At 44.3% G+C, this 19,580-nt stretch overlaps 1 protein-coding gene across 1 annotated transcript in view; it reads left to right on the top strand.

The window, feature by feature from the left end:
• GLRA1 (glycine receptor alpha 1) overlaps positions 1-19,580 on the top strand; it is a 284,975-nt gene that overhangs the window by 239,548 nt on the left and 25,847 nt on the right. Inside the window, exons 4-6 of the mRNA XM_068273147.1 lie at positions 5,475-5,698; positions 8,909-8,991; positions 13,786-13,923. Of these exons, the coding sequence (XP_068129248.1) occupies positions 5,475-5,698; positions 8,909-8,991; positions 13,786-13,923 (445 nt within the window). The remainder of the gene's footprint in view (positions 1-5,474; positions 5,699-8,908; positions 8,992-13,785; positions 13,924-19,580) is intronic.

The following is a 19,580-nucleotide window of genomic DNA, read 5'->3' as shown; positions in this document are numbered from 1 at the left end:
TAGTCAGCTTTCCAGCACGTTTTGGTAGGTTGCGCGTACCGTGACCACCCGTGCTGAGGTAGTTACCCTGCTCCTGGTTCTGCTTGTGGATTGCGTTCATCTCTGCGAAGAGATAACGAATCCTTCTGAATCCTGTTCTGTTACTGTTTGTGGATTGCGTTCATCTCTGCGAAGAGATAGCGAATCCTTCTGAGTCCTGTTCCCTGTATTGCTCCAGTCTAAGTCAGTGTTCCAGCTTATGTCATATATCGGTTCATTGCCGATATATACATATGTTAGTCAGACGTTACAAATAGTTTCATTGATAGCTGTAATTGTAATACGCTAGGAAAACATACTTATTGTATATTTATCTGTGTTACGTTCATCTATCTCATCCTGCTATTTTCTGACTGTCCTGTCCTGTCTTTGTGAGGCACGCCATCGCCGCATCGCATTGGCTGCCTCATTCCAGTCTGTCTGGTTTTGGACGCTTGCTGTCGCTAAGTAGCCGCTAGCTAGCAAGCGTTCATTCTGTCTACCTGTCCTGATCTCCTCAGTTCTGGTTTATGCGCTCAGCGCTACTTTGCGCTGAGACGTTATAACGAAAGCATTGTTTGTGGCTGTCAGATCTGCACCGGCTCTGTGCGCCACAATCTCCTATTGGAGTCAGTCCTCCCCTCCACTATACTAGGGATAGCCTGTTTCCTGGTGCTAGTGTGTGTACCTCCTCCACGCCAGCTCATGCGTTGCATGCTGACTGTGGAGAATACACCACCAAGCCTCACATTATGAAAACCCCATTACCAATCCCCATTGTGGGGGGGATTCCCAGAAAGTATGACACTGTTAATTATGGTTCCTGTTCCTTTAAGAAATTTGAAGAACTTAGCTCTGAAACAGAAAATGAGTTTTTCTCTGAATGTGCCAGGTTCCTGACCAATCCTGATCTCCAAGCGACTCCTGTTTCAACCTGGGCACTCCAACTAAGTTATATTTTGTTTAAAGGGGAATTATTCCAGTGGGCATTTGATGTTCTCAATCATTCCGATTTGAAAGAGAGACCACTGGAATTTCTAGCGTTTGTGATTCATAACTGGTTGCGCATAGATCCATTGCCTTTTCCTCTAAATGAACTCCTGGCAGCAGGCCAATCAGCTGCTCCTTCAATTGCTTGCAAGAATGAGCAGCAAGCAGAAAGTGTTACTGATAATTTTCCTGCAGCTTTGAATAAATCACCAAAAACCGCAAGGTCAAAGGCAAAACGCAAACGTTCTAAGAAACGTGTCCAATCTGCAGAATCGTTATCCTTAGCGACTGAGACCTATAATGAGATTCTGCCATTAACAGATAATGAAATGCAATTGTCTTTCAGGGGAGTTAAATGGACTTATGAAACTACTAATGAACTTTCCTCCCTGGCTAGGGAAAATAAAGATTTTTGTTTAAAAGAATTATCTGAGTATGATTATGATGAGATATTACAGAGTATTGAACAAATCAACTTATTTGTGAACCAAGGGAAGTTTGCATACACTACAGTTCAACACTTGCTACAGGTATTGGAGATTCTTAAGAATAAGGAATCTGCCAATCACCTGCTAATTAACCCTATACATGTCCCTGCTACAATCATATCTGCAAACCATGATCTGCCTGTTAAGTATGCTTGGAATCCTCCATTTGAGAAAGGAGAGATGGAAGCTCTGGTCAATGAATGGAAGAATGATTCAAGTTCATTTTGTCAATTTTACAGTGCAAAAAGTGAATTGGTATTGAATGCATGCATTAAGTCTGCCTATAACCTAATCAAAACTGGTGTGTGTGAGTATGACTTTGTGGCTCCATTGATTGATGTGTGGGAACTGATTTTGGATGATTTTTTTGTGACTCCGAATTCGCAAATTTGGCGTTCTGACCCGCCTGCTTCAGCACCTTTGGCTGATTCAGCAGGTGATTCGGAGCTCTTTTTGTGTGAAATTGAAGTTCCTGCAATTCCACCCTGTACTATGGATAACTCAGTGTTACTTCCCAGTAAAACAGAAGCCACTGATACATTCTTAACCTTGCCCTGCGCAAATTTCTCAGCAGAGAATCCAGAGGTCCTGCTGACTTCCGAGTCCAGCCTAGCCAGTACTCATGACTCTTTGTTTAGTGAAACAGACACCAGAAAAATCTTGCCTGTCTCTGCAAACACTTCTGCAGAAATTACCTGTGTTAATAAAGTTCAACTCCTGTCTGATCCAGCAGATGCGCAAACATTGTGTCTTGATCTTCCTGTTTCTACACCTCGCTCTAGTTTCGTGAATAGCTCAGAGCATCTGCTATGTGAACCTGAAATCGCAGAATTATTACCTTGTTCAGAAAATTTTCCAATAAACTTGCCCTGTACCATGAATTGTGCAGTAGATCTCTCCAATGAAACTCAGGTCACAGAATCATTATGCTGTCCAGCAGGTGCTTCCATGGTTTTGCCCTGCAATATGGACTGTTCAGTGATCCTGTCCAGTGAAGCTGTGGTCGCAGAGTCTTATGCTTCACCCAGTATTTTGGATACTTTAAACCCTCTAGCAGAGGAGGCTGAAGCACTGCTTACCTCAGTTGGTGTTGCAGTAATATTCACTTGTCTAGCAGCTGTTTTGGAATTACAGTCTGCTCTAATAAAACTTGATGAATTTCTGCCCAGCAAAGCAGAAGCCATTGAAATATTGTCCTCGTCAGCAAGTGTGTCAGATACCTTGCCCTGTACACAGTCTGATTTAACCAATGTTGTTGAGTCCCTCTCCAGTGTTGTAACAGCCGAGGAACTCCAGCCCTGTCCTCTGAATGTTTCAGAAGTCTTGCCCTGTAACATGGATAATTCTGATTCTCTGGTCAAAATAATAGAAATCTCAGAATTTCAGTCCGGTCTGATGAGTGTTCCTGAAACCCAGCCCTGTATCCTGAAAGATTCTAGTTCTCTGGCCGCTGTGGCAGAAGTTCCAGAGTCCCCTTCCTGTCCAGGGAATTCCTCAGTTTTGCCTAGTCCAGTGGGGGCTGCTGCAATACTGACTTGTTCTGCAGCGCCTCATGAGCTCCAATCCAGTGTATTAAATGAGTCTCTGTCCAGTCCAGAGGTAGTTGTGGAGTCCCTATCTGGTTCAGTGCATACATCAGAAGATTTGTCCTGTCTTGTTAGTGCCCCTGAATCTGATTTGTTACTGGCTTTGCTGGAATCAGCGACATCTAAGTCTGATCCAGCATTCTCGTGTAAAAGTCCAGTGGTTGCGAAGTTTAGTCATGATGATTTTTTTTTGGCCAGTCCTTGTTTTGGTCCTGTCTTGGCTGACCCTGAGGCTCACAGTTCCTTGACGTGCCCAGAGGTTTCTCTTGTGCCAGTGTGCCCAGATGTTCTTTGTGTGCCAGAATGCCCAAGTGTGTCTAAGGTGTTAGCGTGCTCTGATGCTTCCTTAGTGGGAACATGTTCTGATGTTGCCAGTCTGCCTGCATGCCCAGAGATGGTTCTGGTCCCTGAAAGCCCTGATATTGATGTTTGTCCTTGTGGCCCTGACTCGGGAATTGCCCTAGGTTCCATAGGGGTTCTTGATAGTTCTCCATGTGAGCCTAAGGGGCGTTCTGACCTATGGGGATCTCTTTGGAGCTTCAAGGTGTTCTGGGAGGTCTCTGAGAAAACCTGTCCTGGTGCCTTGGACTGGTTCAACAGTGGGTTTTGTGTTGGTAAAGACAGTACCGGTGGGCATTGCAAAGGCTTTGGCGTTTCTGAACGGTTCCTGGAAGGCGGTGGGTATCGCTCAGGGAATTTCGGAGGGCTTTCTTCTGGAAATCATGGTTCTGATGGGTGTCACACTGGGGCTTGTGGTACTGATGGGCGTGGTTCTGTAGGTTCTGGTTCTGATGGGTCCAGTCTTGTGGGGACTGATTCTGGAATTCGGTCTTGCCGGGCTGTCCCGGTCATCATGAATTATCAGTCAGACTGTTTTGTTGGGAATTTCGGTTTTGAAAAGCGTCTGGAATCCGCTTTTAAAGGCGGGGGTACTGTAATGATCGCTGCTGCAGCAGCTATTACTGGAAGTAGTAGTGCTGCAGCTCAGGCAGTTCTGATCTATTTCCATGCAAGTTGCATAGCTTTGTCTGTCTTTCCCTGCTGTCAGCTTGTGACTGATTATCATTCACCTGTGTGGGAATCTGCATGTCTGCTCCCATTGGATGACTTCAGTATAAAGATCTGCTTCCTGCAGGGTTTCCTTGGGTTTTCATAGCTTCAGCTTAAGCCTGCCTTGCTGTCGCTTTAGCCCCCGATCGTGTTTCTTGTTATAAAGATACTTTGCTGGTCTTTGCATCATATATTGGTTCATTGCCAATATATATGCATACCAGCACGTTTATTATTTTCCTTGTATTTGTGTTACGTTGATACATCAGTGTCGCTGATGTATACGTACACGAACTGTTTATATCCTGTGTGCAGTTAGTCAGCTTTCCAGCACGTTTTGGTAGGTTGCGCGTACCGTGACCACCCGTGCTGAGGTAGTTACCCTGCTCCTGGTTCTGCTTGTGGATTGCGTTCATCTCTGCGAAGAGATAACGAATCCTTCTGAATCCTGTTCTGTTACTGTTTGTGGATTGCGTTCATCTCTGCGAAGAGATAACGAATCCTTCTGAATCCTGTTCTGTTACCGTTTGTGGATTGCGTTCATCTCTGCGAAGAGATAGCGAATCCTTCTGAGTCCTGTTCCCTGTATTGCTCCAGTCTAAGTCAGTGTTCCAGCTTATGTCATATATCGGTTCATTGCCGATATATACATATGTTAGTCAGACGTTACAAATAGTTTCATTGATAGCTGTAATTGTAATACGCTAGGAAAACATACTTATTGTATATTTATCTGTGTTACGTTCATCTATCTCGATCCTGCTATTTCCTGTCTATCCTGTCCTGTCTTTGTGAGGCACGCCATCGCCGCATCGCATTGGCTGCCTCATTCCAGTCTGTCTGGTTTTGGACGCTTGCTGTCGCTAAGTAGCCGCTAGCTAGCAAGCGTTCATTCTGTCTACCTGTCCTGATCTCCTCAGTTCTGGTTTATGCGCTCAGCGCTACTTTGCGCTGAGACGTTATAACGAAAGCATTGTTTGTGGCTGTCAGATCTGCACCGGCTCTGTGCGCCACAATCTCCTATTGGAGTCAGTCCTCCCCTCCACTATACTAGGGATAGCCTGTTTCCTGGTGCTAGTGTGTGTACCTCCTCCACGCCAGCTCATGCGTTGCATGCTGACTGTGGAGAATACACCACCAAGCCTCACAGTTACTAGTGAGTTTTAATTTTATCATCTGAGTTAGGCAAAAAATATCTAAAGCTCACTAAACAAACATCAATTTTGATCACCCAAATGGGCCCAGCCAGCCATTGTCCTCCTCCCTGGAGCTGGAGTCGCCACCATCTGTAAGTATGATAATGTTTTTGACACCTCTAATCACCCCATTTATTTTAATTCAGGACTACCGGTTGAATATCTTCCTGCGTCAGCAATGGAACGACCCCCGCCTGGCTTACAGCGAGTACCCCGATGACTCCCTGGATCTGGACCCCTCTATGTTGGATTCCATCTGGAAGCCTGACTTGTTCTTCGCCAATGAGAAGGGAGCGAACTTTCACGAAATCACCACCGACAACAAGCTGCTGCGAATCTTCAAGAACGGCAACGTCCTCTACAGCATCCGGTCAGTCAGACGCTGGGGTGATAGGGGGTGTATATATGTGATGTTTATGGCTGCCTCTGGTTCTCTATCTAAAGGTGGCCACTAACTGTCCAATTTATAGCGAAAAATCGTTTGAGCGATCAGAAATTCTGATCGGATTGGTTGAAAATAATCTCGGTTGATGGGCACAATCGATTATGAACGATTATAAAAAAAATCGTCGGACTGTATTTTTGTCAAACCAAAATTTGGATTTTCTTGTTTGGTTGTGATAGATAGGAAGCAAAGATTGGTTCATTGATGGTGTAGTGAACGATTTTTCTTCCAATCAGAATTTCTGATCGATCAAACGATTTTTCGCTAGAAATTTGGCCATTAGTGGCCACTTTAAGGGCAGAGCGGTTCTGGAGCATTTTTATAAATGCTAGCTGTCTGAAAACCGCTTGGGTAATGTATTTCAATGGCCTGGTGCACACCAGAGCGGTTCGTTTTTTCCACAAACGCAAACTCGGAGGCTGCAGCATTTTTTAGATTTCTGATACGTTTTTGCCTCAATGTTAAAGTAAATGAAAGTGGAAAACCGCTGTGAAAAGCGCCAGATCAGACCGGTTTTCCAGGTGTTTTTGTTACAGTAGCTGTTCAGTAACAGCTTCACTGTAACAATATATGAAATCTGCTACACAAAATGCTCCAAAGAACGCAGGCATGTTTAGAAAACCTCTCTAAACATGTCTAGAATCGCTCTGAAATCTGTTCCAAAAACCTTTTGAAGCCCTTTTCCACCAGCGCGACTGAGTTTGCTGAATCGCAAAAGCGCAAATCACTAGCGATTTTAAAATCGATAGGGTTTGCTAAATAACGTAGGAATCGCGGTAGGTTATTTCCACTACCACGATTCGATTTTTACACAAACGCGATCGCGCAGCAGAGCGATTATTGGCACGATTTTGCTATGCCCTGCAGTGCATCACAAAATCTCAATTGCTATCGCCGGGAAAAAAAAGGATTTTGCTGAATCGCAATCGCTAGCATTTAGCGCTAACGCTAGCGATTGCAAATGGAAAAGGGCCCTTACAGACTATGCATGCAGCTTTGCACTGAGTGGAGATGAATGAGATTAGCCAGTAGGCAGGGCCGGGCCGAGGCATAGGCTGGAGTGCGCAGTGCGCAGTGTAGGAGGGGGCACACAATTCATTCAGCTGTCATTCCTAACTGTGTTTGAAGCAGAAAGAAATAAGAAAAGTAGATACATGGAAGTGACTACAAGCCAGATATATAGAGATTAAGGTGTTGGGGCCCTGGGGTGCCTCTTAGTCTAAGAGCAATCAGTGTGTGATGGCTGGGGTGGGAGGGATGGAGGGGCACACTTTGGTGTCTCAGCCTTGGGTGCTGGAGGACCTTGTCCCGGCTCTGCCAGTAGGCAGCAGTCAGGCGGGGACCACACATGTCCATGTGAAAAACATGCATCTTTTCCTGTACGCAATTTTTGCACACTTTCTGTGCATTTAAACGTACATTATTCCACAACAGCTGATGATAATTTTCAGTTGAAAAATGTGAACACTGTGTGATTTTTTTTCTTACAAAAAGTATGTTTTTTTTTCCGCATGCAAAATTGCATTCATCTGTGAAGCCTTCCATTGACTAACATTAGTTTTCAGTTGATTTTGCATGCAGAATAAAGCGTGTGATTTTGTCAAGTGTGGACCCAGCCATAGAACAAAAATGACAGTCCAGTGTTTATAACATGACTAAGATTCATAATGCTAGTGAACTAGAGGAAGCCAACTTTAAAGGAAGCCTGAAGTGAGAGGGATATGGAGGCTGCCATATTTACTTTCTTTTAAACAATACCAGTTGCCTGGCAGTCCCGCCGTTCTCTTTGTCTGCAGTAATGTCTGAATCACACACAAGAAACAAGCAAGCGGCTAATCCAGTCTGACATCAGTCAGAGCACCTGATCTGCTGCATGCTTGTTCAGGGGCTATGGCTGAAAGTATTAGAGACACAGGATCAGCAGGGCAGCCAGGCAACTGGCATTGCTTAAAGGGAACTTAAACTGAGGAGGATATGGATTTTTCCTTTTAAAATAATACCAGTTGCCTGACTCTCCTGCTGATCCTGTGCCTCTAATACTTTTAACCACAGCCCCTGAACAAGCATGCAGCAGATCAGGTGCTCTCACTGAAGTCAGACTGGATTAGCTGTATGCTTGTTTCAGGTGTGTGATTCGGACACTACTGCAGTCACAGAGATCAGCTGGACTGCCAGGCAACTGGTATTGTTTAAACGGAAAACATCCATATCCCTCTCAGTTTAGGTTCCCTTTAAAAGGAAATAAATATGTCAGCCTCCATATCCCTCTGACTTCGTGTCACCTGAGCATACATACTATGGTACTGCTAAGGAATGACTATTAGGCCTCTTGCACACTGCAAGCGTTTTAGATTCAGATTCCGCTTTTTAATCAGTTTTTACATCCGATTCAGATTCCGCTTTGCAGTGTGCAGGGAGCAAACTGCAAATCTGAATCTGAATCTGAAGTAAAAACCGATTAAAAAGCGGAATCTGAATCTGAATCGCTTGCAGTGTGAACAGAGGCGCCAGCAGCATAAAAGGTTCTAAAGGGCTTAAAATCCCTCAGGAGGTGGTGGTGGACTCGCCTTCCCGAAGCAGACAAGATACCGTCAGTTTTATGCCAACAGGTTTATTAATATACTCCAAAACAGACAGAGGCGCTATTTGTGACCTTGAGACTATACTGTGTACTCCTATCTGTTTATTGCCTGAGGAAGCGGGAACATACCCGTGAAACGCGTTGCACTGTTTGTTTTGGAGTATATTAATAAACCTGTTGGCATAAAACTGACGGTATCTTGTCTGCTTCGGGGAGGCGAGTCCACCACCACCTCCTGAGGGATTTTAAGCCTTTTATCCTGCTGGCTCCTCTGTTCCCTCTTACATTACCAATATCCACCCCTGGTGGAGGGGTTGAGCCCCATTGTTCCTTATCTACAGAGAGCGACTTTTAATCCTGAGTGAGGACAGGTCTAATCTCCTCACCTGCCTACACAGTGGTTACCTAGGCGGGAACCCACATTTGTGAGTATATACACGATATACTTTTCATTTCCAACTCCCTGTTTTGCATACTACACTATATTGGGCTCTCGGTATTTCTTTTGTCTTTATTATTAGAGTGTGTGATACTGATCATGTGTATTGTTACAGGCTGACTCTCACGTTGGCTTGTCCAATGGATCTGAAGAACTTCCCCATGGATGTGCAGACTTGCATCATGCAACTGGAGAGCTGTAAGTGTACTGAGGGCGTCGCTGGCTGAGAACGCTTGCTGTCTGTACTGTGCATAAAGAATAATACAGGCTTATTCTCTGTCTCCAAGCACCCACTGACCTTCTAACCACTGATGTCATTACTGGTGTGCCGGTGCTGCAGGCCAGCTTATTGTGAAGAAGAGAAACTCAGCCACAAATTCCCTGGCCACCTATAGAACCCCCCCCCCCCCCCACAGTTCCACCTTCTTCCCCCACGTAGTGGGCAGTCTTCCCTATGCAACCCTTCCCCCAGTGGCGTAGCAATAGGGGGTGCAGAGGTAGCAACTGCATCAGGGCCCTTGGGCCAGAGGGGCCCCGTGGGGCATTCCCTCAAGCACAATATTAGCTCTCTATTAGTCCTGTGCTCATAATAATCACTTCTTTAGATGCTTTGAATAGTGGTAATCATTATCATTAAAGGATACACCAAGTGACATGTGACATGATTCGATAGACATGGGTATGTACAGTGCCTAGCACACAAATAACTATGCTGTGTTCCTTTTTTTCTTTCTTTGTCTGAAAGAGTTAAATATCAGGTATGTAAGTGCTGACTCAGTCCTGATTTAGACAGAAAGTGACTACAGTGTGACCCTCACTGATAAGAAATTCCCCTTTTTATCTCTTTCTTGCTCTCAGAAGCCATTTTCTGCTAGGAAAGTGTTTTATCGTCGGGATTTCTTATCAGTGAGGGTCGCACTGTAGTCACTTCCTGTCTGAGTCAGGACTGAGTCAGCCACTTACGTACCTGATATTTAACTCTTTCAGACAGAGAAAAAAAAAAGGAACTCAGCATAGTTATTAGTGTGCTATTCACTTTACATACACATGTCTATCTCATCATGTCACATGTCACTTCGGGTATTCTTTAACAAACTGTTCCCCATCCCCCTCTTGCACCTCTGACACTGTAGTTGCTATTGGCAGGTTTTGGTGCGCCGTATCAATTGTTATGTATAGAGTGCTTGGGGGGGCCCCATTGTAAACCTTGCATCGGGGCCCTCATCTCCTTAGCTACGCCACTGGCTTCCCCTCTCCCCTCCGCATGAAGTGGGCAGTCACCACTTGCCATCTCTTTACTCTCTCTCCCACCCTCCTGTTATGGGTACAGGCATTCCAACCAGTGACGATCATAATCAGCTAACTACGATTACGCTAAATTTTACATAAATGTCCGCAATTACGCCTATATGTAATTATGATTTGCAAATTTAATTGATTCTTAATTTCGCGTAATTCGTAATTTTGTGACTTTGGCAGTGAAAGAAAAGTCCTCATAAAAGCTATTTATACCAAAATTGCTACATATGTTAAGGAGAATAGTAAAATTCAGAAAAATAATTTTCCAAAAAGACCTTTAGTAGTTTTTGAGAAAATCGATTTTGAAAATGCAAAGAAAAAATGTTTTTTAAACTGACAAATTTTTTATTTAAAAATGGTTTTTAAAATGACAAATCAAAAACCATTTTTCTTTGCATATTTAAAATCAATTTTCTCAAAAACTACAAAGTCTTTTTGGAAAATTCTTTTTCTGACTTGTACCCACTATTTTCCTGTATATGTGTAGCAATTTTGGTGTAAATAGCTTGTATGAGGGCTTTGCTATTAACCACTAAAATCTGCACGAAATTATGCTAAATTATTTAAAATTACTATTACATACAAAATAAATTACGATTTTCCCTGAAATTTTGCATTACTATAACGATGCGTAATTGCGGCACACCACTGATTCCAACCTATGCCAATCCCCCCAATGCAGGGAGCACTTTGGTATTTACCTGATCTACCACACACTGCACCTGGTCTCTTCTGCCTCCCTGGGGCCATGATGTATGCTGACAGTGCAGCTTCCGGAGGGAACAGGGGACCCAATGTACGGTACAGGTAAATATCGCAGCACTCCCTGCACTGCCCTGAATGAGAGGGGGAGCACATGTCCATTGAGAAGGGGAGCATATGTCCAAGTATACCTGTCTGCAGCACTGCGTAGCAAGCGTGCCCCTCCGAGGAGTTTCTGTGGTGCCACACTTGCTATGAGCTAGTGAACAGTTGCTCCTGTTTTTTATTGCCTGATGAAGTGGTCTGTGACCCACGAAACACTTTGCAATTTTTGGAGAACATATTAAACATTTTGATTTACAGTATCTTGCTGAATCTTCATTTTAATATATATACAAATATTTATTTTATCATTTAGGTGCCTCTGATTCTATCATATAAAATTTTCAATGAACGATCAGATTAGTTAGATTGTGTAATATATATAATAAAGCTGGTGGGCCCTATTTCATTATCGATTGTTTCCTTCAAGAAGCCGCCTGATTTTTTTTTATAGACACGATCACAACCGGTGTCTATATTGGGAATATTGTGGATTCTTTAACCATTTGTGCAGCCCCTGGACGTGATCCTCACGTCCAGGCGGCTGCTGCGCGCTCCCGCGCCCTCATGTGCCGCCCCCCCAGTAGCCCAGAGATCAATGAATGGGAACATTTATTGATCTAAGTCCCTGGCATAAAAACCGACGGCTTCTCATCAAAGGCCACGGTCTTTCTGACATAAAAAAAAGTTTCCCGTCCTCTATATGCTTCCTGGAAGCGATCAGTGCGCTTCCAGGGCTAAGGAAAAAAAAATCTCACTGTGGCCATCTTGTGGCCAAATAGTAAAACTACATCTACATACATTTTTTAATACAATAAACCCACATTAATACATTTAAAATTAACTGTTTATTACCAACACCAAAAATTACCCAAATACAATTTTTTATGAAAAAACAATTACAATTACAACTAATTTTAAATTTTTTAAATTATAAGCTTGTAAATAGTGATGGACACAAAACTTAAAAAATGCACATTTATTTCCAAATAAAATATTGGCGCCATACATTGTGATACGGACAAAATTTAAATAGTGTAATAACCGAGACAAACGGGCAAATAAAATACATAGGTTTTAATTACGGTAGCATGTATTATTTTAAAGCTATAATGGCCGAAAACTGAGAAATAATGACTTTTTTTTTACCATTTTTTTCCTTAATATTCCTGTTAAAATGCATTGAGAAAAAAATAATTCTTAGCAAAATTTACCACCCAAAGAAAGCCTAATTGGTGGGAGAAAAAACAAAGATATAGATCAATTCATTGTGATAATTAGTGATAAAGTTATTGGTGAATGAATGGGAGGTGAAAATTGCTCTGATACACAAGGTGAAAAATGACTGAAGGCTGAAGTGGTTAATGTTGTGGATTGAATGATTGAAAAAGACTGAAAAACTTTGAAAAAAATCCTTCGGTCCTATATATCAAGAATTTGACCCTCTATCTTACATCATTCAATCTTCTGAAGAATTGTACAAAAATGTTGCCACTCCCGATCAAGTTTTATTGAAAACAAAAAAAAGAAATTCGATCAGATTTCTCAAACCCTCGATTTTTATGCACAACCGATCGTCTTAATTGAATTGCCATAAAATTGGATCTTTTTATTGTGTTGTGTGTAGCCACCTTAAAGTGAACCTGAGTGAACTAAGTCTCAGGTTTTATACTTATCTGGGGCTTCCTCCAGCCCCTTTGAGGCCACTCGGTCCCTCACCGTCTCCCCGGCAGCTCCTGTTCCCCGCTAGACAGCCGGGTACTCTGGCTGAGTCACACTTTACCATGCATGTGTGGCCTAGTGTGCGCGCTCCCGTTGCCAGGAGCTACTGCACAGGCGCGGAATGCTTCCAGTCACAACAGTGCGACAGGGAGCACACATGGCTGGGCAGCACATGTGTGATGAAGTACAACTATAAAGAAAAAATAGTTTCCTCCCCAAATTATCGCTACACTTACCCTTTAAAAGCATTATAGAAAACTCATCTGCATATAAATGGCATCTCCCCATGGCCCTTATTCAATTCACTTTTTCCTCTGAGTTTTCTCCTAGGTGATATATTTACACCTTGTCTTAAAGGATACCCGAGGTGACATGAGACATGATGAGATAGACATGTGTATGTACAGTGCCTAGCACACAAATAACTAGGCTGTGTTCCTTTTTTTTCTTTCTCTGCCTCAAAGAGTTAAACATCAGGTATGTAAGTGGTGGTTCCTGGACTGGGTCAAACTACAGTGTGACCCTCACTGATAATAAATTCCAACTATAAAACACTTTCCTAGCAGAAAACGGCTTCTGAGAGCAGGAAAGAGATAACAAGGGTAACTAGTTCATATATTTTAGCTCTGGCATATTTCAATGAATGTGTCATTGAGCAAGAACAATAAAACAGTAAAAACTTAAAACGTAAATTTAAATGTAAAATAAAACTGTGGAATATCTTATAATTTTTAGGAGAAGATGGGTGCAATTGTTTATTTAATTAGTTTATTTTCACCTCAGGTGTCCTGTAAACCACCACCGAGCAAGAAAATACTCCGAATAATTCTGATAGTACTTTTTTCACCTACTTTTGGGGACTTTTTCAATTGTAAAATGCTAAAGAGTCAGTTGGAAAGAGAAGATGACAATGACCTCCTTGGAGATAAGTCAGGAGAAACAGTGAATTGTATATGGGCCCTTATCTATGAAATGCCTTTTATGCCACCAGCGAGTGAGAAAATACTCCGAATATTGTTGCCAGTACTTTCTCATCTACGTTTTGGTGCTTCTTTCAACTGAAAAGTTATTGTAAACAAATGAAAAAGAACTTTAGAGAAAAAGGTGAATATTGGCCATATTTTGCATTGCTGATGATGACGTTGCTGTCTCCTGGCTTTCCTGCAGTTGGCTACACTATGAACGATCTGATATTTGAGTGGGAAGAGGTGGGGGCTGTGCAGGTGGCCGAGGGTCTCACGCTGCCGCAGTTCATCATGAAGGAGGAGAAGGACTTGCGGTATTGCACCAAACACTACAGTACAGGTCAGTACTTCTGTCATTATCACCTGCACTATTCACACTGGCAGACTCAGTGAGGTTACAGCATTGCTATACACTAGTGATGGTCAAGTAGATGCAAATAACTTTGAGTTTATGCAAATGTATGCAAATATTTATGCAAATTTATGCCGCTTCAAAATGAACCAATCAAATCCTGCTGAGGTAAAATCCGATTGGTTCATAAATTTGCATTACAAATTTGCATAAATTTGCATCAACTCAAACTTATCTGCATCTATTTGACCATCACTACTATACACGATATGCACCAGTGTTGGTACTCCCATAGATTATTTGTTCTATACAATGTGCACCAGTGTTTGTACTTCCACAGATGATTGTCTTCACAGTGGCAGCCCGATAGCTGTATGTGGGTGACACCTACTGGGGTTGCTTTACAAAACTTCTCTCGGGAATGAACTCCCCTTATCTGTCTTATCTCATGTCTTATCTCTGCTTCTCTCTCCTTGGGGCAGATTCACCAAACTGTGGTCAAATGTATTTTACTGGCATTTACACAAACAAAGTAACAGGTGCTGCGTGTATTGCGCTACGTACACAACGCACATGTTACTTGTACAAAGCAGGATACGCCATTTGCATAATATTAATTTGATAATGTTACTGATATTCTATTTTCGGCCTATCTTATCCTATACTCACACTAACTTTCCCCATCTATGTCTAACACTAACTTGTTGCCACCTACCTACACCTAACACTAACCTGCCCCCATCTATGCCTAACCCCCCTACCTACTAATAATACTAGCCTAACACTAACCTATCACCTACCTACCCCTCATCCTAACCTGCCCCCTACCTACGCCTCAATCTAACCTGCCCCTACCTACGCCTTACCCTAGCCTGCCATCAACCTACGCCTCACCCTAACCTGCCCCCTACCTACGCCTCACCCTAACCTGCCACGTTCCTACACCTAAGGGCCTGTACACACTGCTGCGCTTGCGTTGCGTTTTTAAAAACGCATGCGTTTTTAAAAACGCAAGGTCTTTTGAAAAAGAATGAAAATCGTGATGACTTGTACACACTGGTGCGATGCGTTTTTAAAAAAACGCAAACGCAGTGCCTGCTGCGCTTTTTTAAGCGCAGCGCATGAAAAACGCATTAAAAACGCATGCGCTTGCGTTTTTGCCTGCGTTTTTCAGAAGTCAGTATCCCAGAAGACTCTGCAATCTCCTGATTCCTGTTGAAATGTAAACTAGAAAAAAAACAAAGGATTCTTTAGCCAATCAGCAATTACAAGAAAAACGCAAACGCACAAAAAACGCAGGCAAAAGCGCATGCGTTTTTAAAACTACAGGCACTTTAAAAACGCATGCGCTTGCGTTTTTGCCTGCATTTTTCAGTGTGTACAGGCCCTAACACTAACCTACCACCTACCTACACCTAACACTAACCCGCCCCTACCTACGCCTTTACCCTAGCCGGCCACCTACCTACACCTCACCCTAACCTGCCACCTACCTACACCTAACACTTACCTACCACCTACCTACACCTAACACTAACCTACCACCTACCTACACCTAACACTAACCTGCCCCCATCTATGCCTAACCCCCCTACCTACTAATAATACTAAGTTCTCCCTATCTATGCCTAACACTAACCTATCACCTACCTACACCTCACCCTAACCTGCCACCTACCTACGCCTCACCCTAACCTGCCACCTACCTATGCCTCACCCTAACCTGCCACCTACCTATGCCTCACCCTAACCTGCCCCCTACCTATGCCTCACCCTAACCTGCCCCTACCTACGCCTCAATCTAACCTGCCCCCTACCTATGCCTCAATCTAACCTGCCCCTACCTACACCTTACCCTAGCCTGCCACCTACCTACGTCTCACCCTAACCTGCCCTCATCTATGCCTAACCCTCCCTACCTACTGCTAATACTAACTTCTCCCCACCTATGCCTAACACTAACCCTCACCCTAATCTGTATGCAACTGCCAAGTAGGGATGCTCGTCGGATTCCGTGGAAGTGAGATTTCCGCGATTCCGGTCGTGAAATTGGCAATTCCGTTCCGTTGAGCCGGAACGGAAAAGCTATAGCGGTAAACGGAAATAGCGGAATTACTATGTGGAATTCCTTCGGAATTTAAACAGAAGCGTGTAAAAGCTGCATTAGCCAATCAGAAGGGATAGACCCATCACAGAAGATGATTTCTGCATTAAAAACTGAAATTCTGCTCCAATTAGAGTCTTAACAAAAACCAACCAATCCTACGTAGAGATGGCCCAAACCTCCGATTTTCGGTTCGCGAACTTCCGCAAAAGTTCGGTTCGCGTGAACTTTCGCGAACCGCAATAGACTTCAATGGGGAGGCGAACTTTGAAAACTAGAAGCACTTATACTGGCCACAAAAGTGATGGAAAAGATGTTTCAAGGGGTCTAACACCTGGAGGGGGGCATGGCGGAGTGGGATACATGCTAAAAGTCCCTGGGAAAAATCTGGATGTGACGCAAAGCAGCTTTTTAACGGCAGAAATCACACTGAATGCTAAATTGCAGGCCTAACGTGCTTTCAAACATCTTGCATGTGTATACATCAATCAGGGAGTGTAATTAGAGTACTGCTTCACACTGATACACCAAACTCACTGTGTAACGCACCGCAAACAGCTGATTGTGTTGTGACGGCTGTGCTGGACTGGTGCGCACCATGGCGAGATTGCTCTTCCTCACTCAGTGATATCAGGTAATATCTGACTGCCTTATCAACTTTCCATGGTTCTTTCTCTACCATTGTTAAAGCTTACATCTATTTTTTTTAATTTACATTTTCTGCTGGCTGTTCAGTACCTACAACGAGAATCTGTTATGGAGGGAAAGTCTGCCATTGTGAGTGAACACAGGTAATGGCCGGGGAATCAGGGTTCTATTCCGGTCCGGAGTGGGAGCCTGAGAAGTGGCTACCACCACCACACATTCAAGTAAAGACCCATTTGCTGTTTAAGTAATTTACCTGCCCTGACCGTGCTTTGAAGACCAGGCATCTGTGGTCAGATGGACCCATGACCCAACGATGTGTGCCAGAGATGACACCACTTGCCTTTAACGAGAATCTGTTATGGAGGGCAAGTCTGCCATTCATTCAACTGTGTGAAAATGTGAAACTTTAGATGGTACTTTCTCAGTAGCATGGTGACCACGGGTAATGGCCGGGGAATCCTGGTTCGATTCCGGTCCGGAGGGGGAGCCTAAGAAACGGCTACCACCACCACACATCTAAGGAAGGCAGCAGTAGGGATGCTCACCGCGTTCCGCGGAATTCATTTTCCCGCAATTCCGGACGGAATTTGGTGATTCCGTTCCGTCGCATCGGAACTAAATTGCCTTAGCGCTATAGCGGAAATTCCGCGGAACGATGCGTAATTCCAGCGGAATGCAGAATTCTGTTAGCCAATCACAAGGAAGCCCCTAGAAGAAGTTTAAAGTGAAAACAACAGGATTTCTTCATGAAAATCGGAATTTCTGCACCAATCAGAGGCCTACAAAAACCACCCAAACAGATTTCTGCATGAAAATCGGAATTATTTCAGCACCAATTACAGTGTTAACAAAAACCAATCAATCCTATGTTAGCAACCAGCTCCCTAGCTATCTCACCCATCCCAACCATTTTGTATAGGTCCCATAGCCTACGCGACACCTCCTGCAGTGCAAAAACCACAGGCATGGGACCACCGCCAGGTCCCAAAGCTTATGCGACACCTCCTGCGGTGCAAAAACCACAGGCATGGGACCACCGCCAGGTCCCAAAGCTTATGCGACACCTCCTGCAGTGCAAAAACCACAGGCATGGGACCACCGCCAGGTCCCAAAGCTTATGCGACACCTCCTGCGGTGCAAAAACCACAGGCATGGGACCACCGCCAGGTCCCAAAGCTTATGCGACACCTCCTGCAGTGCAAAAACCACAGGCATGGGACCACCGCCAGGTCCCAAAGCTTATGCGACACCTCCTGCGGTGCAAAAACCACAGTCATGGGACCACCGCCAGGTCCCAAAGCTTACGTGACACCTCCTGCGGCGCAAAAACCACAGTCATGGGACCACCGCCAGGTCCCAAAGCTTATGCGACACCTCCTGCGGTGCAAAAACCACAGTCATGGGACCACCGCCAGGTCCCAAAGCTTATGCGACACCTCCTGCGGTGCAAAAACCACAGGCATGGGACCACCGCCAGGTCCCAAAGCTTATGCGACACCTCCTGCGGTGCAAAAACCACAGTCATGGGACCACCGCCAGGTCCCAAAGCTTATGCGACACCTCCTGCGGTGCAAAAACCACAGTCATGGGACCACCGCCAGGTCCCAAAGCTTATGCGACACCTCCTGCGGTGCAAAAACCACCGCCATGGAATCACCGCCAGGTCCCAAAGCTTATGCGACACCTCCTGCGGCGCCAAAATGACCGCCATGGGACCACCGCTAGGTCCCATGGCTTAAGCGACACCTCCTGCGGCGCAAAAATGACCGCCATGGGACCACCGCTAGGTCCCATGGCTTAACCTACCTGGCGGTAAGCCCGTGCTGGGCACAGACTATGCCGCACAGGAGGATTTCTCAGGCCCTGCTGGGCCGATTTGTATAAATTTTTTTTTGTACACGCAGCTAGCACTTTGCTACCTGCGTGTACTTTCCGATCGCCTCCGCACCGATTTGCCGCTACCGGCCGCACCGCCCCCCTCCCCAGACACCTTGCGCAGCCTGGCCTAACAGCGCCAGGCGGCGCTGAGGGGTGGATCGGGACTCCCAATGACGTCACGACGTGGATGACGATTGACGACCATGACGATCGTCGTCCATGGCGACGGGGAAAGCCAAACAGGAAATCCCGTTCTGAACGGGATTTCCTGTTTGTGCTGATCGCCGGAGGCGATCGGAAGGGGTGGGGGGATGCCGCTGCTCAGCGGCTATCATGCAGCTCACGCTAAGCTAGCTACATAATTTAAAAAAAAAAAAATGTAAGTGCTGCGCTGCCCCCCTGGCGATTTTAATAGACCTTGATTGCTTTAAGATAAAGGACTTGGGTTCAAAAAACGAGGAACTAGAATACTGTAGTATCAAAAACTTCATAGAAAAACTTTATTAACACGTATTACAAAAACATTAAAAAAGGTTTCTTCAATTCCACATAACTGGTTTCCATATGATAAATGGTACATCAAAAATGCATCCAGAGAGCTGAATCTGATGGAACTGATAAGAATTGTATTCTGGCTTGACTTGGTTGTACCCTTAAATGAGCATTGTGTCTTTAGAGGCAACGACACATGTTCGTTTCGGGCCTTTTATATGATACTTATGCCCTTCATCAGGCCGTAACACAAAGTTCTGTATGGCTCAGTCAAAAGGTATAAAGACTAGAAAAACAGGTGACACAGGCATCTGACCCACCAGATACACAGAAAGGCTTTTCCAGGGCGTAATATAAAGAAAACGCTGCTATTAATATATACGTATAGCGGTTTTAATAGACCGCCAGGAAGGTTAAGTGACACCACCTGCTGCAAAAAAAAAAGAAATGATAAAAAAAAATTTAAAAAAATTACCGGGGGAATAGCCACTAGGTCCCATGGGCTACCATTTAGCATAAACGA

The sequence above is a fragment of the Hyperolius riggenbachi genome, chromosome 3 (genome assembly GCF_040937935.1).
Source record: "Hyperolius riggenbachi isolate aHypRig1 chromosome 3, aHypRig1.pri, whole genome shotgun sequence".
Classification (NCBI taxonomy): Eukaryota; Metazoa; Chordata; class Amphibia; order Anura; family Hyperoliidae; genus Hyperolius; species Hyperolius riggenbachi.
This window is presented reverse-complemented; position numbering and strand designations above follow the sequence as displayed.